The sequence below is a fragment of the Leucoraja erinacea genome, chromosome 13 (assembly GCF_028641065.1).
Source record: "Leucoraja erinacea ecotype New England chromosome 13, Leri_hhj_1, whole genome shotgun sequence".
Taxonomy (NCBI): Eukaryota; Metazoa; Chordata; class Chondrichthyes; order Rajiformes; family Rajidae; genus Leucoraja; species Leucoraja erinaceus.
The window spans coordinates 34,844,645-34,869,887 of NC_073389.1; the positions used below are offsets into that span (position 1 = coordinate 34,844,645).

A 25,243-nucleotide genomic window follows, 5' to 3' on the forward strand; every position below is an offset into this window, starting at 1 on the left:
GTAAGAGACATTTAGACAGACACTTAAATAGACAATTCACAGAGGGATGTGGTCCTAATGTGGGCAAATGGGATTAGTGCATATGGGCAAAAAGGTCAGCATGGACATGTTGGGCTGAAGGGCCCATTTATGTACAACTCTATGACTCTTTGGTTGCCTCAGTGTAGGAAGGGCATGATTACTCTGGAGAGGATGTAGCAGAGATTTACCCGGATGTGGCCTGGGATGTGGTCTCAGTTACAAGGAATGGCAGGATAGATTAGGTTTGTTTTCCTTGGAGCAGAGGAGGATGCAACTTGAGAGTTGCACAAAAATATGAGAGGCATAGAAAGGATAGACTGTAGTAAACATATACCACATTGCCAAGGTGCCAATAACCAGAGAACAAATGTTTAAGGAAATAGTAAGAGGTTTAGAAGAGATATAATGATGATTCTTTTCACCAGGGAGTAGTTAGAATTTGGAATACAGTCTAAGATGGTGGTGGAGCCAGGTGCTCTTGGATCACAAGGCCACACACTTATCTCCCCGCTACCTTCAGGTAGAAGGTACAGGAGCCTGAAGACTGCATTGTCCTTTATAACAAGAGGAATCGAGTATAGGAGCAAAGAGGTCCTTCTGCAGTTGTACAGAGCCCTAGTGAGACAACACCTGGAGTATTGTGTGCAGTTTTGGTCCCCTAATTTGAGGAAGGACATTCTTGCTATTGAGGGAGTGCAGCAGCGTAGGTTTACAAGGTTAATTCCCGGGATGGCGGGACTGTCATATGTTGAGAGAATGGAGCAGCTGGGCTTGTACATTCTGGAGTTTAGAAGGATGAGAGGAGATCTCATTGAAACATATAAGATTGTTAAGGTTTTAGACACGCTAGAGGCAGGAAACATGTTCCCGATGTTGGGGGAGTCCAGAACCAGGGGCCATAGTTTCAGAATAAGGAGTAAGCCATTTAGAACGGAGACAAGGAAACACTTTTTCTCACAGAGAGTGGGGAGTATGTGGAATTCTCTGCCTCAGATGGTGGTGGGGGCAGGTTCTCTGGATGCTTTCAAGAGAGAGCTAGATAGGGCTCTTAAAAATAGATGAGGTGAGGGGATATGGGGAGAAGGCAGGAACTGGGTACTGATTGGGGATGATCAGCCATGATCACATGGAATGGCGATGCTGGCTCGAAGGGCTGAATGGCTTACTCCTGCACCTATTGTCTATTGTCCAGATTCAGGAATAGCATCTTCCCCACAGCCATCAGGCTATTAAACTCAACGCAAACAAACTCTGAACATTAATAGCCCATTATCTGTTTATTTGCACTTTATCTGTTTTATTTATTCATGTGTGTATATATTTATATAATGGTATATGGCCACACTGATCTGTTCTGTATTCATGCCTACTATATTTTGTTGTGCTGAAGCAAAGCAAGAATTTCATTGTCCTATCTGGGACACATGACAATAAACTACCTTGAATCTTGAATATTTTAAAATAATCTAGAGATGCTCTTGGATCACAAGAGCATAGAAAGCTACAGATCAAAAGCTGTTAAATGGGATTAATATACCTGAGTTGGCATGGCTATGGTGGGCCAAAAGGCCATTTTCTGTGCTAAACCATTTATTATGACCAAAATTCCACCAGCCTGGCTGTGTGGTCATTAAAATACAGTACAATACAATACAATACAATACAATACAATGAAGATCACATGATCTGATTTTTTTTTAGTTTTGTTTTTCTGATATTTATTGAGCGATAAATACCAGTCAGAATTCTGAGATTAACTCCCCTGCTCTTAATGCGATTGGTACTTCACTGTTGCCTGAGAGGCCACATCAGGCCTCATCTGAAAGGAGACTGTCTAGCAAGAAAAGTTATTGCCAACCATTCTACTTACCGAGGTGGTAGCCGAGAATGTTACGCTCAAGTGTCTGGAGAAGGTTCTGAACCCACTGACAGGTATAGGAATGCAGGAGTTAAATTACTGGACTAACAGCCACATACGAGGCCCAATACCACAAGAGCACCCGGAAATAATCAGTGATAAAATATTAGTATCAGCCATGATTATCAGATGATCATAGTAACCTAATTCACGAGCTTGCACGGGCAAGGACAACTTCTGCCATGGCTTGACCTAGTTCTGGACTTACCAGTTCTACATTCACATGTTCTCTGAAATTATCTAGAAAGCGTGATCTCTATATTTAAGTAACATTTGGACAGTCATGGATAGGATAGGTTTTGATGGGGATGAAGTGGAACTAATGTAGATGGGGCATATTGGTTGGCGTGGGCAAGAAGGGCATGTTGCCACGCTGTATGACTCTATCACGAAAAGGTAATTAGGGATGGACAACAATAAGAAGGATTGTCGCATATTGTGAAAGGAAAGGTCGTTCTAAGCTGGAGAAGCTCACAGAAATGTCAACAGCTTCATAAATCCTACTTTGTAACATTATATTATGCACAGTTAGGTTGTACTCCTGTTTGGATGTTTTACCTGGATAGCACACAAAACAAAGATTTTCACTGTATCTCCATACATGTTTCAATAATATACCACTACTGTCTGGTATATTGTGCGTGTCCTGCAAATAATAGGCCAAGAATCGGAAGAGGCATTCATGCTGCTTTTTTTCCCGAATTACTTCTCCAAGCAGTTACCCCATCTGACCTCTCACCTACCACCCTATGCTTTTTGTTGCTGGTCTCCTCGACTTGCAGTTGCAGCTGTAGAAGGCCATTCTCCCCATAATGCCCTTGCCAGCTCTGTATGGGCTGCTCCCATTTTCTGTTTAGCCCTGCAAATTTCTTCCTTTGACGTTTTGAAGTTGATTTTCTTTTTGTCCAGTCACTAAACTCAACAGAACTGGCAACATTCGAGCTTGTGTGCAATCCCCTCCCCCTCCGCCTTCCACTGCTGTAAGAAGTTATTCAGTCTTGAAAATCCTGACATACTTCCCAGACAGAATGCTATTGTTAGTTGGCACCTCAACAAACCTCGATTAAATATATAATGCATGAGGCAAGGGCAGCACAAATACACAGAAATGGGAGGAAGGGTGGGGAGGGAGTGAAGAAGCTAGCATGATCTTAAGATGACAAACATTTATAAGGATGTTAGAACAAAGAGTGAATTGTTTTTAGGTCCTGGGCAGGGTTGAGTAAAATCTGGCTGCTCTAACAGTACCTGCTGTTGATGGAAAGCTTTGCAGGAAACAGGCTGTGGTTAAGTAAGGGAACATAGCCAACAGCCGATGATGCAAAAGGCAGCAACCGTAACAGAACTTTCCATTCTTTCAGGATATGCTGCATATCTTTTCAGGGAGGATGGTTAGGACGGCTGGTGCTCGCCTTCCACAAGATGTGAAGTAAAATAACATTTTCCCTTTCCTGATCCAGTTTGCTTAGCGCACTGAGACTTCATTAATGCCACTGAAAGCCCTGTACAGATCCCACCATCTTGCCTCTAGAATATCTCGTTACCCTGAGAAACTGGCAGTTGCTTCTGGACCTTCCCCGGCACAATTTTGCGTAATATTCCCCAGTTATATCTGTTCTACAACCTCTTGCACCCTACAATCCCTGGAGATCTGTGCACGCACACATCTGGCCTCTTGCCCCACCATTGGCAGCTGCGCTTTCCACTGGCTACATTCTAAACCCCAGAATTTCACTTTAGGTGTCTCTGCCTCTCCACCCCTTCGTCCTTTGTGACGTTCCTTGAGACCTGTGTTCTCATGTCACTTGGTGTTAAATGCCTAGTTACACTCCTTTTCCATTTCCCTGGGATAAAGACACTGTATAAACTGTAGTCGGTATTTTGCCTAGTGATTTGGATCAGACTGTGATGTGTTTCCGATTATGTGGGGGGCATGTTTACACAGTGTGGTGGAAATGGGTGCCATCCACAACATGATTTCCCTACCACGCACCTCCAATTTTTCAGATTCAGTGCCGGGTTGATGTGGAATTCTGAACTTTCCACCTTTTAGGTTTAGGTTTATTATTATGCTTGAGTGTACCGAGGTACAGTGAAAAGCTTTGTTTTGCATGCCATCCAATCAGATCAGATAATACTATACATAAATACACTGAAGCCAAACTCAAGTGCAACAGGTAGAGCAAAGCTGCACAGTGACATTGCAGTAGAGCTACTGCCAGAGCTACGGTCACAGCGCCAGAGACCCGGATTCAATCTTGACTACGGGCGCTTATCTGTACAGGTTTGTAGGTTAATTGGCTTGGTAGACATGTAAAATTGTCCCTAGTGTGTGTGGGATAGTATTAATGAGCAGGGATCGCTGGTCGGTGCAGACTCGGTAGGCCAAATGGCCTGTTTCCGCGCTGTGTCTTTATTTATTTATTTATTTATCTATTTATTTATTTAAATAAAAATTATTTTTATTAGAAGCATAGAAGCATATCATAATCAAAACACATTTTATTTATCAATTACATATTGTTAATAGTTGGGATCCCAGTTATCAAAATAGTTGGTGTCCTCATTTATCAATTATATATTAACACAGCTTCTATCTGTTTATTTGTTTTATAGATAGGAAGAAAGGAGAAGATAAATCCGATTAAAAATAATAGAATAAATTACCAATAATACAACTTTGGAGATAGGTCCGTAGATTATAAAACATAATTATTCATCTAATCCTGAGTTCAAGTTTCAGTCTGGCTTCTGTGCCGGACCAATTTATCCTTTCAGAACATCAATAAATGGAGACCATATTCTAGCAAATAATTCTTGTTTGCCAATTAAGACAAGTCTAGTTCTTTCCAAATGTAAGGTCTCCGATATCTTCATAATCCACATTTTAATTGTGGGGGGGCGCTGTGTCTTTAAACTAAACTAAACTATAAGGGGAAAACACAGAGTGCAGACTATAATTCTCAACATTTTAGTGCATCGTTTCCACAGACAAAGCTCAATGTCCCCATATTAGAAGCTAACTCAAGCTTGGGGAGAACAAAGACAGTGAGGTAGAGAAGCTGGCCTGTTCTACTGCCTAATGTGGAGATCTCCTCCAGAATAGCCAGATGGGTTGAGTACCATTTCTCATGGTGTGGGAGAACAGGGTGCGATGAAAGATCAACCTAGACAGTGGTGACTGACTCACCGTCTGAGGTTGCTCCCTAATAGTTTTGACAATTAATTCGAAGGCTAGATCACCTGGAGTTAGTGGCCCTTTCTTATGATGCGATGTATCAGCTGGGAATGTCTCCTGCCAATGCTTCCATCCAAGCGCAAGTCTAATCACACAGTCATTTTTTTTTAAACTCACTGGCTCAATGCCACCATATTTTGTCTCAGCTGCTCGATGAGCCACTTCGAATTTAAAAGTCCTCAGAAATTTGAACCGTGTCATTCGCTGATTACTTTATATCAGTCTCCCCATATATTCAATGCCTTGCTTTGCAACTATTGGTACACTCCTGAAGATCCCATTCAAATACAGTGATATTCCAGGAGATCCATTGTGGTTATTCCCAAGAGACAGTGCCCGCTACCTGACGGAAACCTTGTTATTCTGTGGCAAGTTTCATTAGTGCATAATGATAGGAATAAGATGGTGCAAAGGAGAAATTGTCAAAAGTACATTCTTCAGACACCATTCATTTGTGCCATTTTTTTCCTTTAGATAAAATCTGATCTTCTTCAACTCAAATCATGTCCAACTTTAGTCTCCTCACCATCAAAAATTAGTGAATGTTGGTTTGAAAACTTACAAACTTACATGTTGGTCTGAAGAAGGGTCTCAACCTGAAATGTTACCTATTCCTTTTCTCTAGAGATATGCTAACTGACCCGCTGAGTTACTCCAGCTTTTTGTGTGTATCTGCACTTTCTACTCATTTAAGTTGGTTCAGATAAAAGGACTTTGCATTCATTTATTTTGCCCTCCAATTGTTATTTTATTTGGTCCTTTCTCTAGTTTCTTCACGATCTCTGCAGCCCTAACGGAACACAGTGTGCATTTAAAAAAATAATTGTTTATTTCAAGGAGCTGGATTACTCTGGACTCTTGAGACTTTGATCAGTCCTCAAAAATAAACCTTTTCTTAAACCAATTACATAAACAAAGTCGCAAGTAAAATCTCAAAATCTTTGTTCCCATGCTAACACTTATATTGTAATCTGTTGTGATTGAGTTTAACTTGTTGACCCCTAATTCTGCATTAAAACACATGGTGGTAATGCCAAACAACACGTTATCAGCATCTGTATGATCAAATGGCATGCAAAAAAATATCAGTGCATCTAAATCCTAAGCTTTAATTATCAAAATTCGGTAAACCTGTGGATACGAATGAATTATTTTAATATAGCTAACTAGAAATCTCAATCAGGGTTTTGTTTACCATGATCTGAATATATCGCCCCAAAATCGTGTTGATTCATAAAGGGGGGGTAAAGTGAAACACACTATTGAATCATTCCATTCTTTCTTTTGGCTCAGGATTGACCGAAAAATGTCAGATAGTCAAACCAACTATAAACTGGATGAAGCCCAGGAAATAATGAATGAGCTGAGAACCATCAAGAAATCTATTACTTTAGGAGAAAAGGAAAGGCAGGACCTTATTCAGGTAAGGCATTTCTCTTTGCATAACGTCAAAGTTAGCAAACAACCCAGATACATAAACTATTATTACATTAAAAATACATAAAATTACGGTTCCGGCGTCGCTTAGAGATGGCTGCCTCGCCTGCAGCGGGTTCATTATTTCACTTTTTTTTAGTATGTCCAAGATTATGTTTTAGTGTTTCTCTGTATGTCTTGTGTGGGGGGTCGTGGGAGGAAATACGGGATACCGTTTTCAGGCACCTACCTCGACGGAGAGACGACTTTCTTCCTTGTCGCTTCTTCGCCCCCCTCCTCGCGGCCTTACGGTTGGTTTGGTGCGGCCTTTCCTGGAGTTGGGCCCAGAGCTTCAGTGGCAATGCAACGAGGACTTTAATATTGCCGGGGGTCGCCGGAGAAGCACTCGGACCGCTGGCCTGCGGCCTATAACATCCTGGAGCCTCGGTCTGTGGAGCTTCTGGCGGCAGGCGTGGAGCGGACCTTCCATCGTGGAACGGGCAATCCCTCGCCGGGGGTCGCTGGAGAAGAGCTCCGACCGCCGGTCGGCAGCCTACAACATCTGGAAGCCGCAGTCTCCGGTAAAGAGGTGGCCGATTTGGGGGCTCCGGGCCGTTTATGTGCTCGACCTGTCCCGACGTCATCGTTCGGACCATCCCGACCAGAGGGCCTGAACATCGGGCCGTCCGTAGCGGCAACTCCGGAGGGTCAGGACCCCCGCCACAGGTGAACAAGGGAGGAGGAGGACTGTCTGAACTGTATTGCCTTCCACCACAGTGAAGAATGCTGTGTCTGGATGTCTGTGTTGAATTATGTTGTATATTATGTCCTTTTTTAATTCTAATGCTGCATGGTAAATTACATTTCACTGCACCTTATGGTGCATATGACAAATAAATTTGAACTTGAACTTAATAATATAGTGAATGTGAGTTAAAATGCCACCATGGCAATTTGTGAATTAGAATGCAACTTGTTTTGTTTTAAATTCCAAGCTGGTTTCAATTAAGAAAAAAAGTGGGTTGTCATAAAAAACATAATTGGTTCTCTGATGTCCTTTTAAGTAAATCAAATTCCAGTTGGTCCTGAACTGCCCTCTAAAGTGGTCCAGCAATCCACTCGGGAAAATAAAATAGTCCTCAACCACTATCCCTGTAGAAGAAAAGCTAAGCTCCCAGCCTGAAATGAACTCTCTTTTAAATAGTGGTCTTTTTCCACTCATTCATTAATTCATTATTTTAAGTTGAGTAATGGGACTATTGACAGGAAGAAGGAACAAGACTACTGGGACATGCCTTGCCTGCAGGGTAGGGTTACAGTTTTCCTTTGAAGCATGGGTTAAAGAACAGATTAGAACAATTTGCAATCTGCATTGTTGGATTTAACATTGTACTAGACTAAGTGGGACCCGTTGGGTCCCAGTCACACGGGAGGCCTGGTCCCCAATGCAACCCATTCCCCAACGCAATATTCCACCGCTCACCCGTTCCCCCAAAGCAAACCGTTTCCCCAATGCAATATTCCACCACTCACCCATAGCCCCTAACTGCGCAGGCGCGGCTCATTCCCCTCATCCCCGAGCACTTCCTCCCCTCCTCTTCATGTGTGGGAGGGGAGGGGGGGGGGAGGGAAGTGGGGGGGTGGGGGGGGGGGGGGGGGGGGAGGGGGTGTAGCGTGGGAGGGGGAGGTGTGTGTGGGGGGGGGGTGAGAAGGGGGGAGGAGGGGGGGGGGGGAGGAGGGGTGGGGGAGGGTGTGTGTGTGGGTCTCCGACTGGGGAGGGTGTAAGAGGGGTCTCCGAGGAGAGATGGTGGTGTGGGAATATTTTAGTTATATATAGATATGGGGACTGAGGGGAGCCTGGGACATTTTAATATCCTACAGGTACTGGTGGGCAGAATGGGTCAGTGGCTTCTGGTTGGGCATATGTGGTGTGTATGTGGGCGGGGAGGTGTGTGAGAAGGGGGGGAGGAGGGATGTTGGAGGGGAGGGAGGAGGGATGTGTGGGGGAGGGTGTGTGGGCTGGGTCTCCGACTCTGGGCTGGGCTGGGTCTCCCACGCTGGGCTGGGCTGAGCAGGGTCTCCGATGCTGGGCTGGGTCGGGTGTCGAACGCTGGGCTGGGTCTCCTACACTGGGCTGCTTGGGGCTGGGCTGCTTGGGGTCTCACCGAAGATTGAGTCCGGTTGGAAACCTCCGCCGGCTATCTTCAGCTCCGGTAAAGACACGATGGCGCAGGAAGGGGTGGACCGTCCCGGTGAGTGACAGGGGAAGAGACTAATCCGCACAGTGCTGAACGGCAGGAGAAGAGATCGATCTGCGCATGCGTGGTTTTTAAGATTTTTTAAACCTCACTAACTTTTACGACATTCAACCGATCGGGAGGAAACGGTGCAATCACAGCATAGGAGAACGATGAGTGAACTGGCGAACAAATGTAGCGCTATCGCGAACCGTCTTTCCGCAAATAGAAAGACCGCAAAAAACGGAAGATAACAAGATCAGAGTTTTAGTTATGTATAGATACATAGATAGATAGATTGCACTGAGATGTATAGGAGCCTGGGACATTTTAATATCCTACAGTGTACTGCATCAGTGGGGCAGAATTCAGCTATGGGCAGTGGCTTCTGACATAATGTTGGCATATGTCGCACCGTCTCCTAGCTGGCTTGATCTCTAATAGTGAGACCCAGTAAGGCAGAGCAATTCCACAGGTCCTCTCCCCTCTTACTTTCCTGTACACCGGTAGTTTATTGTGTCTCACATACCCACCAACAACCCTTTTTTAATTGATTGCTTTGCCACATACATGCACGAAGCATGTGGCACAGTGGCATCTAATCGAGCTGCTGCCTCACAGGAGCTTCGCTGTCTTCAAACCTGACCTCGGGTGCTGTCTGCTCTTGCACATTCTCTCTGTGACTGTGGGTTTGCTCCGAGTGCTTCAGTTTCCTCCCATATCCGAAAGATGATCGAGTCATTGGGTCCAGATCACTCTCCTGAATTGATTCTGCATGGATGTACTGGGACTGGGATGACAGACATTCAATAACCACAACCACCTTCCTTTGTATGACGAGCCTGTGCTGGTGCTCACAGCAATTGCATCAATCCCCTTCCCTCATTTATTTTCCTAAATCCTCAACTCCCACCTTCCCCTTCTCCACCCAAATTTCTCCAATGCCATTCTCTGCTCGGAGTAATGTGCAGTGAGCAACGGACCAGAAACCTTCAGGTCTGACCTGTAAATGTGCCTAGATTTAGTACACAAAATACTGAAGTAAAATGGTTGAAATTGCACACTTAAAATGTTCAAAGCTGTAACAAATGTGACATTGGAATGGTTGCTTTGTGGGTGTCCTTTTGCTGTAAATTATGCCAAGTTGAAATTGTGTTTCTTTTGTGCTGCTTTTCAGAGCCTGGCCAGGCTAACAGATGAGTTCAGGAATAGCTGTTGCATTGAGAACTCTCTGCAGGATTTCCAGTCAAATGCCGGCTTGTCTTCCGACTGTCTATCACGGCAGTACTGTGAAGCGGGTTCACAGACTGACATCATTGGAGAGGTATGTTTTTGAAACGCTTAGACCTATTTATAAACCCTTTGGCTAGCAAAGTTGTGATTTCAGTCCACATTGACAGAATCCATGGTGGTTATGGGCTTGCAGAAAGCAAAAGTAAAAACCTGCGTTTCTAGTTCCCTGACCACAGGAGAAATTTGGCAAAAAGTCGGCCATTTTCATTCGAATTTTTCCGAATGTGATCTAACAGTAGAATGGCTCTACAATATTACCTTCCCGGGAAATAAACATTTCTATAACATTATCTTCCTGAAATAAAACACATTAAAATCTGCAGGGGAATAATAGCGTTTTTATTACTGGTGTCAAAATCCAAAGACCCAGACTAATAATGCATTAACCAGTTCAAATCCTTGTCTACATATTTTGGGAATTTTAGTCCAATTTTTTGTAAATGTGGACATAAAATTCTAATAACACTGAAGTTACAACATTCCAACTTGTTGGTTGATATCCTTCTGGGGAAGGGAGTTGGTCATCTTCACAAGTCCAGTCTATTTGTCTCTGGTCTCACAAAATCGTGCCTTTTGGAATGAGCTAGGAAGATGCTCCTATCCTTTCCCTAACTGCAGGTTATCATACACTGCCATCTTATACCATGTGTGATCCTATTAAAATATATCCTAAGAGTGCGAGGGATAGATACTGGATTGTTTGTCCCCCTTGGGAGTATAATCTCAGGATGACATGTGATTAGTTTTCTCTTGGGGTTATAAAGCTTGGATGTATTCTACATTATTGATGCTGATTAAGAATATTCTTACCTTATTGATATCCTTAAGGATGTTTAAGATTTATATAGATTGTTGGACAATAAAGGAATGGGCCATGAAGACAGAATAAAAGCTGTTGATCAGGGCAACTATTAAACAGTGTGGGAGTGCGAGGACTGATTAGCTCTCCCCTGCTCCTCTTGGTGGTGGTGGTGTGTCATGCTCTTTGCTGGAAGGTGGAATCAGCAAATTTACCTACAGTATAATTTCTTCCAGCTGCAAGTTTTGCACCCATTCATGTCGACACATGCATAAAGTCGCTATCTTGATATCTGCACGCACTATTTGGGTAGGTTACAGTGACATGCAAAGCCGGGGGAAGCATTGTCTAAACTGCCATGCTGTTGTTGAATCTGGCACGTCTGGATCATAAGGTCCCAAACTACGCACATTCGCTTTTGATGGCTCGCAGAGTTATTTCCTGCATCAATTACATTTTTGAAAGCAAAATTTCCTTCCAATCATTAGTGAAATGTGACCATGCCAGTGTAGTGTGGAGATTATATGAAATGAAAGTGTCCAGCACTAAAGTTGAGCAAGCAGTGCAACTTTGTCCCAATTCCTTGAGTAGAAATGGTACAATTTACTGTTTAATTATGTTGATGTAATTCATCTAAATTTAAAGATGTTCTGAAGTATTTCTTGTGTAGATACTGTGCCAGCATAGGGAAGGGTGAAAGGAGGTTTAGCAGTGTCATCAGAGCAGTTAATCAACACTCGGGGCACTTGCATGGGAATCTGCTATGCCTATTTGTTTTGTTAGTAAAATTGAACATAGAAACATAGAAAATAGGCGCAGGAGTAGGCCATTGATTGGGCTCTTCGAGCCTGCACTGCCATTCAATATGATCATGGCAGATCATCCAACTCAGTATCCTGTACCTGCCTTCTCTCCATACCCCCTGATCCCTTTAGCCACAAGGGCCACATCTAACTCCCTCTTAAATATAGCCAATGAACTGGCCACAACTACTTTCTGTGGCAGAGAATTCCACAGATTCACCATTCTCTGTGTGAAAAAAAAAATTCTCATCTCGGTCCTAAAAGACTTCCCCCTTCTCCTTAAACTGTGACCCCCTTGTTCTGGACTTCTCCAACATCGGGAACAATCTTCCTGCATCTAGCCTGTCCAACCCCTTAAGAATTTTGTAAGTTTCTATAAGATACCCCCTCAATCTTCTAAATTCTAGCAAGTACAAGCCGAGTCTATCCAATCTTTCTTCATATGAAAGTCGTGCCATCCCAGGAATCAGTCTGGTGAAGCTTCTCTGTACTCCCTCTATGGCAAGAATGTCTTTCCTCAGATTAGGAGACCAAAACTGGTACACAATACTCCAGGTGTGGTCTCACCAAGGCCCTGTACAACGGCAATAGAATCTCCCTGCTCCTATACTCGTCCTTTTGCTATGAATGCAAACATATCATTCGCTTTCTTCACTGCCTGCTGCACCTGCATGCCTACTTTCAATGACTGGTGTACCATGACACCCAGGTCTCGTTGCATCTCCCCTTTTCCTAATCGGCCACCATTCAGATAATAGTCTACTTTCCTGATCTTGCCACCCAAGTGGATAGCCTCACATTTATCCACAATATACTACTTCTGCCATTCATTTGCCCACTCAGCCAACCTATCCAAATCACCTTTCAGCTTCCTAGCATCCTCCTCACAGCTAACACTGCCCCCTAGCTATGTGTCATTTGCAAACTTGGAGATGTTGCATTCAATTCCCTTGTCCAAATCATTAATATATATTGTAAATAGCTGGGATCCCAGTACTGAGCCTTGCGGTACCCCACTAGTCACTACCTGCCATTGTGAAAAGGACCCGTTTACTCCTACTCTTTGCTTCCTGTCTGCCAGCCAGTCCTCTATCCACATCAATACTGAACCCCCAATACCGTGTGCTTTAAGTTTGCATACTAATCTCTTATGTGGGACCTTGTCGAAAGCCTTCTGAAAGTCCAGATATAACACATCCACCGGTTCTCCCTTATCCACTCTACTAGTTACATTCTCGAAAAATTGTATAAGATTCGTCAGACATGATGTACCTTTCATAACACTCCTTGTTCCAAATATACGCTGGTATTATCCCCCAACCCTTTCTCTGCTACATTGGTGACTGCATCAGAGCTGCCTCCTGCATAAATGCTAATCTCATAGATTTCATCAACTTTAAATTCCTGCCCTCAAACTTACATGGACTGTCTATGACACGTCTCTCCCCTTTCTCAGTCTCACTATATCCATCACATGGAACAGACTATCAGCTAATGTTCACTATAAACCCATTGACTCACATATTGACCTTTCACTGCATCTCCTCCCACCCTACCCCCCTGCAGGGAAGCCACCCCTTTCTCTTGATTTCTCTGTCTGTGCTACATCTGCTCCCAAGATGAGGCTTACCATTCTAGGACTTCCAAGGCATCCTCTTACTTCAGTAAATGTGGCATTCTCCCTCCCTGGCCTCACCCATGTCTTCTCTGTGTCCTGCAGTTCTGCTCTGATGCAGTTCTTCCTCTCACCACAAATGGGACCAGGATAGAGTTCCTCTGGTCCACACCTTTCATCCCACCAGCCTCTGCAACCAACCCATCACTCTCTGACATTTCCGCCACCTTCAAAACAATTCCATCACCAGTCACATCTTCCTTTCTGCTTTCCATAAAGACTGTTCCCCCTTCTTTCACTCATCCCATCCCACCTTACACACCCCCTCTCCTGCTATATTTCCCTGCAACCACATAAGCTATAACACCTGTCCCTGCACCTCGACTCTCACTTCTATCCAGGGACCCCCAGCAGCCCTTCCAGGTGACACAGAGGTTTACGTTCACCTCTTCCAACTTGCCTCTTGCAATTGTTGCTCCCGATGTGACCTCCTTTATCAAGCGTAGACTAGGTGACCATTACTCCAAACACTTGCACTCTGCCTGCCAAAGCCTGCTGGAGTTCCAGGTTGCTCACCATTTTAACTCCCCTTCCCATTTCCAAATTGATCTTTCTGTCCTGGACTGCCTCCATTGTCAGAGTGAGGCCACACACAAGCTTGAAAAATAGCACCTCATATTCCGCTTGGGTGGCTTACAACCCAATGGTTGGAACATTGGATTCTCCAATTCCAAGTAATACTCCCCACAACCTGCCTCCCTGTCACGTGTGTACTCGTATTAACAATAGTGCTCGTTCAACTAAGTGATCTCAGGAGGGCAGAGATGTTACAATTAATTAATTCAGACACATGAGGCACTTTCACCTAAGATCTAATATTTACCAATGTTTATTCTTGATAAATTTGTTGTTCCTTCACAGTTTTCATGTGGCGGGAGATCCAAGCTTGCTGACAAAGTTCGACTTAGTTGGCAGTATGAAGAAGCCAAGAAGAGGTGTGTAATAAGAAATGTCTTTCAGACTGACCTTTGCTTATTGATTATCAATTCTTACCTGATCCTATCTTTTTCTCCTTTTAGTATGTTTACTTAATATTACTATTAAGTTGTACTATTAACAAGGATGTTACTACATATTTGCTGGTTTTCTAGTTCTGTGCAGTTGAACACATGATAGTTAATATATTTTCAGTTCAGTTCTAGTTGAATACATGACAAAATAGAGAAAGGACTGTTTGATTCTGCAGCTTGCAAACCAAGAATGTAGAATATTGCTTTAAAGCACGTAGTTATACCTGCTTTCACAGTTCACAGGAGCCAAAGTAGGCCATTTGGACCATCATTTTTGAGAATGTGACAAGTAAAATGGATGAAGGGGAGCCAGTGGATGTAGTGTATCTAGACTTTCAGAAAGCCTTTGATAAGGTCCCGCACGGGAGACTGGTGACTAAAATTAGAGCACATGGTATTGGAGGTAGGGTGTTGACATGGATAGAAAATTAGTTGACAGGAAGCAAAGAGTAGGAGTGAACGGATCCTTTTCAGAATGGCAGGCAGTGGCAAGTGGAGTTCTGCAAGGCTCAGTGTTGGGGCCGCAACTGTTTACCATATATATTAATGATTTGGAAGAGCGAATTAGGAGCAACTCTAGCAAGTTTGCGGATGACACAAAGCTGGGTGACAGTGTGAACTGTGAAGAGGATGTTAGAAGGTTGCAGGGTGACCTGGACAGGTTGAGTGAGTGGGCAGATGCTTGGCAGATGCAGTATAATTTAGATAAATATGAGGTTATCTGCTTTGGTGGCAAAAACAAGGGGGCAGAATATTATCTCAATGGGGTTAGGTTAGGTAAGGGGGAGGTACAGCGAGACCTGGGTGTCCTTGTACACCGGTCACTGAAAGTTGGCGTGCAGGTACAGCAGGCAGTGAAGAAAGCTAATGGAATGTTGGCCTTCATAACAAGGGGATTTCAGTACAGTAGAGAGGTTCTTCTGCAGTTGTATAGGGCTCTGGTAAGACCACTTCCAGATTATTGTGTACAGTTTTGGTGTCCTAATTTGAAGGACATCCTTGTGATTGAGGCAGTGCAGCGTAGGTTCATGAGATTGATCCCTGGGATGGCGGGACTGTCATATGAGGAAAGATTGAAAAGACTAGGCTTGTATTCACTAGAGTTTAGAAGGATGAGGGGGTATCTTATAGAAACATATACAATTGTAAAAGGACTGGACAAGCTAGATGCAGGAACAATGTTCCCAATGTTGGGCGAGTCCAGAACCAGGGGCCACGGTCTTAGAATAAAGGGGAGGCCATTTAAGACTGAGGTGAGAAAAAACTTTTTCACCCAGAGAGTTGTGAATTTGTGGAATTCACTGCCACAGGGGGCAGTGAAGGCCAAATCACTGGATGGGTTTAAGAGAGAGTTAGATAGAGCTCTAGGGGCTAGTGGAATCAAGGGATATGGGGAGAAGGCAGGCACGTGTTATTGATTGGGGACGATCAGCCTTTATCACAATGAATGATGTTGCTGGCTCGCTGGGCCGAATGGCCTCCTCCTGCACCTATTTTCTATGTGTCTATGAGTCTTTCGCAATTAGTGCTCCAGTGATGCTTCACAGATATCTCTTCCGAAATGTAGGTCAAGTTTGTTGTAGTAAAAATCACTTCACAACTACTCTCCAGCACCTCTGGAGCTTAATTTTAGATTAGTTCATTGCTCTACCTAATGATGAGAGCAGATAATTTTCTTCCAATGAATCTGTTATATTTTTGGTTCCTTTGTTGCATCTATAGTATTCTGCTCCTCTGGCCTAATTAGACGATACCTGCCAAAGTGCTTAGATGGTTGATAGGCCAGACACTGGTGCCTCAGCAACCGTAACCTCCATTGACCAACCATTGTAAATTTAAGTAACACCCGAGAACGTCTGAAAGGGCTTTAGACTTTCCAATGCTGATAACATGCGGCGAGAGGCTGATGCCACAGGGTGTGGGTCTCCAGAGGATGGTGAGTAGGTAAGAGGTTGGGGTTTGATGGGAGGGTCTAAGAGATGGGGAGAGGTAAGGCACCTGACGGGAGCATTGAAGTCAGGGTCAGGGACCCAGTGACCCTCTGTAGCAAATATCTTCCTTGTTGCCATTCTCTTCTCGCATGTGACCAACATGTTGGTGAATATCAAAAAGCTGGAGTTACTCAGCGGGTCAGGCAGCATCTAATGCTGCTCGACCCGCTGAATTACTCCAGCTTTTTGAGCCTATCTTCAGTTTGAACCAGCATCTGCAGTTCCCTCCAACACAAGTTGGTGAGTATTTGTAGGCTATTTAACTCTGTGACCATCTCAGCTGAGTTGAGATAGGCAATCATCCACTGTCCAAGTAGGTTTCAAGCCAGGAGTTTCTTGGTACTGCCAGACTCACTACTAAATGCTGAGTGTCTGCATCCACCTATTTAAAAAGCAGCAGAATAATTTGGTGACTGAAAAATACATAATATGCTGGAGTAACTCAGCAGGTCAGGCCAGTGATAAACCAACATCACCTGCAGTTCCTTGTTTCTCCAATTTAGATGACTGATACTGATTTCCATTTGTCACTATAGTGCTGAGCAGTCATGCCACGCAGAAACAGGCTATTTGGCCCATCGTGTTCATGGCAATCATCAACCACCCATTTATTAAACAACGTCTTGTGTTAATCCTGTTTTGTTCTCTCTACATTCTCATTAATTCTCTCCAGATCCTACACTCTTGGGACAATTAATAGTGGCCAATTAACCTACCAATCTGCACATTTTTTGAGATGTGGGAGGAAACGCATGCGTCATGGTGAGAACATGCAAACTCCACACAGACAGTATCCAAGATCGCGATTGAGCCTAGACCTCTGGTGCGCAGTGGCAGTGCTTCTCCTTGCCACTGTGCCACCATTAGATTGATCACAAGTGTAATAATTGTGCCAGTGATGGGAATGTGATGCTTATCTTTTTACTGTGGAGACGTAACAGAGAACACCAAAAATTGATGGATTAAAATCCCAGAAAAGAATGAGTGACTGCAATCAGAAAACCACAGCACCATAGAATGCTGTTCTATAGGCTTGGGATGTAGACCAGCACCGTTGCATTGAACCATGCCTGCGTGTTACACAGTGTGAAAAATCCTTCCATTCTTTTGTAATGATTACTCAGCAGAATTCACCAAATTACAAGTCCCGATCCGAAACGACACCTGTCCATTCTCTCCACAAATACTGCTTGATCACTTAGTTCCGCTAGCACTTTGTGTTTTACAAAACAAGTTTAGGATCAGCATGATGGTGAATGGCCCCGTTGGGTTAAAAGATAAATTGTTTGCCCTTCCTCCTGTCTGGATGGATAACTGCTTTGAAAAGACGTTGTGTTGTGCTGGAGGAAAGTTGCAATGATGTGTGTGGGTAAATGCATTGAATGCTTTGCCATAGCTATTATCTTTGTGGTCATATTTCTTCATTTATCATACATTCCTGTCCTCAGCTTGTGGTATTACTGAAGAGCCTTTGTGTTTACATGCAATGCAGTTTTTTTCCTTTCTTCAGCTCTCTGTGTCCAGAGCTACATACAGCATTCTGTGGGCAAGAGAATTTGCTGTGTTGTACAGATCTTTTCATAAAAGAATAACTCTCCAGTTGATAGAAGCTTTTTTTATTTTGCTTGCCAGCTAGTTTTGCCGTACTGAAGGCTGTACTTTATGTCAGAAAGAATTGTAGAGTGGTGTCCATTTATTGTGATTTTTTTTTAAAGAACCAATTTCTTAAGATGGTGGTACTTATTGTGAAGGAAATACATGGAACAGAGGAAATATTAAAACATTAGTATCTATAAACCTGTCAAATACAGTGCTCTCCACAATGTTTGGGACAAAGACCCATCATTTATTTATATGCCTCTGTACTCCACAATTTGAGATTTGTAATAGAATAAATCACATGTGTTTAAAGTGCACATTGTCAGATTTTATTAAAGGACATTTTTATACATTTTGATTTCGCCATGTAGAAATGACAGCTGTGTTTATACATAGTCCCCAATTTCAGTGCACCTTGGCTTCACAGGCATTTGTAATTGCGCAGGTGTGTTTAATTGCCTCCTTAATGCAGGTATAAGAGAGCTCTCAGCACCAAGTCTTTCCTCCAGTCTTTCCACCACCTTTGGAAACGTTTATTACTGTTTATCAACATAAGGACCAAAGTTGTGCCAATGAAAGTCAAAGAAGCCATTATGAGACTGAGAAACAAGAAAAAAACTGTTCGAGACATCAACCAAACCTTAGGCTTACCAAAATCAACTGTTTGGAACATCATTACGAAGAAAGAGAGCACTGGTGAGCTTATTAATCGCAAAGGGACTGGCAGGCCAAGGAAGACCTCCACAGCTGAACACAGAAGAAGTATTTCTATAATAAAGAAAAATCCCCAAACACCTGTCCGACAAATCAGAAACACTCTTCAGGAGTCAGGATTTGTCAATGACCACTGTCTGCCGAAGACCTCATGAACAGAAATACAGAGGCTACACTGCAAGATGCAAACCACTGGTTAGCTGCAAAGATAGGATGGCCAGGTTACAGTTGGCCAACAAGTGCTTAAAAGAGCAACCAAGTTCTGGAAAAAAGGTCTTGTGGACAGATGAGATGAAGATTAACTTATATCCGAGTGATGACAAGAACAAAGTATGGAGGAGAAAGGGAACTGCCCAAGATCCAAAACATATCACCTCATCTGTGAAACACGGTGGTGGGGGTGTTATGGCCTGGGCATGTATGGCTGCTGAAGGTACTGGCTCACTTATCTTCATTGATGATACAACTGCTAATTGTAGTAGCATAATGAATTCTGAAGTATATGGACACATCCTATCTGCTCAAGTTCAAACAAATGCCTCAAAACTCATTGGCCGGCGGTTCATTCTACAGCAAGACAATGATCCCAAACAAAGGAGTTTTTCGAAGCTAAAAAATGGTAAATTCTTGAGTGGTTAAGTCTATCACCCGATCTGAACCCCAATTGAGCATGCCTTTTATATGCTGAAGAGAAAACTGAAGGGGACTCGCCCCCAAAACAAGCATAAGCTAAAGATGGCTGCAATACAGGCCTGGCAGAGCATCACCAGAGAAGACACCCAGCAACTGTTGATGTCCGTGAATCGCAGACTTCAAGTGGTCATTGCATGCAAAGGATATGTAACAACATATTAAACGTGACTGCTTTCATTTACATGACATTGCTTTGTCCCAAACATTACGGTGCCCTGAAATGGGGGGGGGACTATGTATAAACACTGCTGTCATTTCTACATGGTGAAACCAAAATGCATAAAAATGGCCTTTATTAAAATCTGACAATGTGCACTAACCACATGTGATTTTTTCTATTACAAATTTCAAATTGTGGTGTACAGAGGCAAATAAATAAATGATGGGTCTTTGTCCCAAACATTATGGAGGGCACTGCCTTTGATGTATTTGGAAAGTGCATGATGTACATGAAGATTTGAATTTAAACAGTGCTGTTCACAATCCAGGGGCACCCAATGTGTTTAACAGTCATTTATTACTATCATATCGTAGGAAGCTAATTGCCATCAATGTTGGTGATGTGTTAATGTTGGAACTCATTGTCTGATGAGCTGGTTTCCTTTTCAGGAACCCAAAAACTAATGAGTTAGATCATCTGAACAACGAGCAAACCAATCAAAACACAAATTTCTGACCAGGTCTCGTAACTGCCTCAGATGCACAGGAGGCATTGGGAAATTAATGTTATGGGATTATTGTTGTTGTTATATAACAACCGTGACTAAGTCCAAAAGAAACACCCCCATCAATTATAGTGCAATTTCAATCAATCTAAAGTTGTGAAAGATGCCAGGTATATCCATTCCATTCTGTCAGTGTATTCATTCCATAATTGATGGGTATCCAGTATTTGTGTTCATTGTGTGCCCATGTGGATTTGTACATGGTTGCGGGATTGGCTGGAGATGGCGGGATTTCCCGGGATGGCGGGACTGTCATATGTTGATAGAATGGAGCAGCTGGGCTTGTATACTCTGGAATTTAGAAGGATGAGAGGGTATCTCATTGAAACATATAAGATTATTAGGGGATTGGACATGCTAGAGGCAGGAAACATGTTCCCAATGTTGGGGGAATCCAGAACCGGGGGTCACAGTTTAAGAATAAAGGGTAGAACATTTAGAACGGAGATGAGGAAAAACGTTTTCATCCAGAGAGTTGTGAATCTGTGGGATTCTCTGCCTCAGAAGGCAGTGGAGGCCAATTCTCTGGATGCTTTCAAGAGAGAGTTAGATAGAGCTCTTAAAGATAGCGGAGTCAAGTTCAAGTGAGTTTATTGTCATGTGTCCCTGTATAGGACAATGAAATTCTTGCTTTGCATCAGCACACAGAACATAGTAGGCATTTACTACAAAACAGATAAGTGTGGCCAGTCAAGGGATATGGAGAGAAGGCAGGAACGGGGTACTGATTGTGGATGATCCGCCATGATCACAGTGAATAGCGGTGCTGGCTCGAAGGGCCGAATGGCCTACTCCTGCACCTATTGTCTATTGTCTAGTCATTATGCACGTAACATAGTTCACTGCTCCAGTGACCCAGGATCGATCCTTGCCTCTGGTGCTGTCTATGTGTCTGTTTGCATGTGACTGCAAGGGGTTTCCTCCTTGTGGCCTGGTTTCCTCACATATCTCAAAGGTTAATTATCTAATGTAAATTGTCCCTCATGTAGGTAGGCACGATTAGAATTGGGTGAGTGGGGGGGGGTTATTTGTATTTGAGAATAATAGGTTACAAGAAAATAAGTGGGGAATATGACTGATGGAGTGGCCTAGCCAAGATGTGTGAAATAGCCGCCTATGTCATTATGGAAATAAAGAAAATGAAAAGGAAATAAAGAAAACGTCTGAGGAAGGGCCTTGACTCGAAATGTCACCCATTCCTTCTCTCCAGAGATGCTGCCTGACCCGCTGAGTTACTCCAGCATTTTGTATCAATCCTGGCTATGACAGAATGGCCTATGTACCTAAAGAAAATGATAGATGTTTAGTTTAATGATACAGCATGGAAACAGGCCCGTTGGTCCACACCAAACATCGATCACCTATTCACATTCTATATTATCCCAGTTTTGCATCATCTCCCTACACATTAGGGGCAATTTACAGAGCCCAAAAAACTTACAAACCAGCACATCTTTGGGAACGGGGGGGAAAACCAGAGCACAGGAGGAAACCCATGTGGTCACAGGGAGAACGTGCAAACTCCACACAGGCGGCACCCAAGATCGGGATAGAACCCAGGTCCCTGGCACTGTGAGTCAGTGGCTCTAGGGACTTTGCCACTGATTATGGTGAGGATGAATTACCAGGTGTTCTTGACTTCAGTACGTTCTCTCCATTATCTGCATCTCCCACTTGCAAATGATTGCAGAGACAATATCACGGCACTTTTGTTGTATTTCTGCGGAGCACATACTCTGCAAAGTCGGCACTCGTATCAGACCTACAGACCTTGCAGCGTGCCTTGTGGCCCTGACGTAATGTGCCAACGTTTGGTTTCCAATATGACCCTGTAATCAGGGGGAAAGCTAATTAGATGAAAGGTTTCAAGGCGATAAGCACAATAAATCTTCCTGATTAGTGTTGGCAGAAGGGCGAGAATTACGTGCCAGGATCATAACAGATGCAGGCACCATCTGCTGGCCATGTAGGGGTTCTGCCCCTGCACTGTGACACCCCTGTGACAGGAGCAATGCAACAAAGTTTAGGACTGTGCCAAACTCAGTGACCCCAATTATCTGCTCCTTCAAATACCTACTTTATTCTATGTTAAAGTTCAACACTAAATGCGATAGATCTTGATTTTTTTGTTGCCATTTTGTAAATACTCTTCAGGTCCTCCCCAGATTATGTATGCCCATCTTGTGTACATCCCTTTCACACAACTGGCACATGAGAGAGGGTGGAATGGATTTGCCATTTTTTACCAAGCCAATTAGCCTACAAGCCTGTACGTCTTTGGAGTGCAGGAGGAAACAGGAGCACTCGGAGAAAACCCACACAGGGAGAACATACAAGCTCCATACAGACAGCACCCGTGGTCAGGATCGAACCTGGGTCTCTGGCGCGATAAGGCAGCAACTCTACCGCTGTGGGTCTTGTGTAAAGTCAGTAATAATCTGCTCCCAGTTTAAGTTGTTGGAGAAAACTCAGCAGATGCAGCAGCATCTATGGAGCGAAGGAAATAGGCAATGTTTCGGCCGAAACCCTTCTTCAGACTGATGGGGGATAGATGCTGCTGCATCTGCTGAGTTTCTCTAGCATTTTTGTGTACCTTCGATTTTCCAGCATCTGCAGTTCCTTCTTAAACACCCAGTTTGAGTTGACCTGGCCTGCAAATCTGCATAACAATCCTGAAGCAGCCAGGGTGCTCCTGCACGTGGCCTGTGATGGTGCACTGATCATGTTGCCCTTCATCTCTCCTCCCGTCCCGCTTCACAGAGTTTCCAATATACAGCTGCAGCTCGCTCAGCTGGACAACGAGGCGTGGCCGGGAAGGGCGGAAGCTGATTGGGACCGGCTCCAGCTGATCCGAGAGAAGGAGGCATTGCTCCAGGAACTGCAGCTCATCAGTCAACAGAAGCGCCTGCCCGAGGCACTGGCTCGCCTCGAGACCGAACGCCAGCGACTGGAGGATGACATCCATTGCGCACAAGCCATTCCTTGCCAGCAGTTTGCTGAAAGGTTCGTGGTTCTTTGGTTCATTTGCAGCACATTTCATATCCAGCAAGTATAATGTAAACCACCTTTATGTTGTTCCCAAGGCTTCATTAAACTGGGCAGTGCTATCTGTTGCTGAATGGTCACTATTATTCTTGCCCGCATTCTGCCTGTGGACACGCTTCTTTCTGTGGTCAAGTGGACCTCCATTGCAGCACATTCTATTGTGTGATATCACAGGTTGTTGTTTTGCTCCATGGTTTCCACTTGTGCAGGAGACTGTCTACTGTATGCATTACGTGAGGTGGCAGGATCTTCTTGTACATTGTCAGGTTATGGCTTCAAACCCCACTTTTGAAGTACTCGAGTACAAAACTTGGGCCACACAGGAGATGTGCTGTAGATAAGGGTTTTTTTCTGGTGTCCCAATCAACATTTATCACATCAGTATTTTGAGTGCTTGCTTCCTGTAAATTATCTGCTCTATTCACTGCATTACAAATATGGCATTACTTGAGAAGAATTGCTGAATCAGAATCAGAATAGTATTTTATTTGGCAGGTATGTTTTGCAACATAGGAGGAATTTCATTTGCCAAGTCAGTCATACAAATAAAAAGCAACGGAACACCCAAAACACATTTTAACATGAACATCCACCACAGTGACTCCTACAGATTCCTCACTGTGATGGAGGGCGAAATAAAGTCCCTTCCCTTTGTTCTCCCGCTGTCGGGGGCCTCGATGCCTCCGTTGACGGGACGATCTTGACTCCCGTAGCCGGCGGCATTTGGGCCCTCCGCGTCAAGGCTATCAGCTCCTGCATCGGGGAGATGTCAGCTCCCCCGCGCCGGGCGATCGAACCTTGTGTCGGGGCTGGTCGAACCTTCTGTGTCGTTGGAGCTTCCCGACTCGGCCTCTCCCAAGACTGCAAGCTCTTGATGGAAAGTCCGCAGGCAAGGGATCAGCTCGGATGTTAAGTCCATGCCCCGCGGTGGGGCTCACGAGGAGGCCTCCAGCTCCATCGATGGAAGGTCGCAGAGCGCCCAGAGAATGCGATCCGAAAATTAATCACATCTCCGGCAAGGTAAGAACTTGAAAAAAAGTTTCCCCCAATCCCCTCCACCTCTCCCCACATAAGACAAACCGGAGAACATTAAAACAAACTTTTAACAAACACTAAAAATTAAAAAAAAGATGAAAAAACAAACAGACTGCCAGCGTACGGCGCCCCTGAAGGGAGTGCTCTGGTCACCATCTTCCATTTTCTGTTACTTTCTGATAATCTTGCCTGCTTTTTTTTTCTCTGTTATCAGCTGAGGTGAGTTAGAGTTACCGTGTAGAGACTGTCCCTATTGTTCCTTTCAATGGTAACATAAAGGTTGCTAGGGCCACTGATCTGATGAAATGGTTTTATTTAACACTTATCCTTTGTTTGCTCTGCTCAGTCTCCGCAAGGGATCTTTGAAAGGCTTTGTATAATCTACAGGCTACCTATATTTGAGCCAAGAATGAGGAAACGGGTTCCCCTCTTCCGTTACCTCGGTTAGTGGCGGCGCCTAACGGCAGCGGCTCGACTACAGTCGTCTGTCTTTTTTTATTTTTGTCTTGTTAAATGTATGTCTTGAGTTAGTTTTTATTATTTTTTTTAGCTGTGTATATGTGGGGGGTGGGGGGGGCTGTGGGGAAACCGTTTGAATCTCTTCCCTGTGCGGGGACCCGACTATTCCTTGTCGGGTCTCGGATGTCTTTGGGCCTAACATCGTGGAGCCGGTGGCGACCTCCGGCCGGGACTAACCTGAGGGCTCCAGTTGCAGAGCCTGCGGAACTGACATCGCGGAGCTGGCCAACTTCGGAGCGGGAAGAGCTGTGGTGGCGCGCGGCTGCGACCCGGCTTTTGGAGTTCGGAGGCACCGGCCGCAGACCCGGTGGACGGGAACATCGGGAGCTCGCAGGTCCCTGGTGGGAGACCGCTTTTTCCGAGCTCCGCAACGGCGACTTCTCCCGCTAGAATCGCGGGTTTAAGGGCATGGAGCCGGGGCCTAACATCGCCCGGCGTGGCTTAAACGGCCCCAGGACTTACCATCGCCCGCCGAGGGCTTTAACATCGGAGCCCCAGTTCGCCTCGACAAT

General features: G+C 44.3%; 1 protein-coding gene across 1 annotated transcript in view; it reads left to right on the plus strand.

Moving 5' to 3' along the window:
- wwc3 (WWC family member 3) overlaps positions 1 to 25,243 on the plus strand; it is a 166,401-nt gene that overhangs the window by 113,303 nt on the left and 27,855 nt on the right. The window contains exons 6-9 of the mRNA XM_055644886.1: positions 6,471 to 6,600; positions 10,008 to 10,154; positions 14,262 to 14,335; positions 22,893 to 23,135. Of these exons, the coding sequence (XP_055500861.1) occupies positions 6,471 to 6,600; positions 10,008 to 10,154; positions 14,262 to 14,335; positions 22,893 to 23,135 (594 nt within the window). The remainder of the gene's footprint in view (positions 1 to 6,470; positions 6,601 to 10,007; positions 10,155 to 14,261; positions 14,336 to 22,892; positions 23,136 to 25,243) is intronic.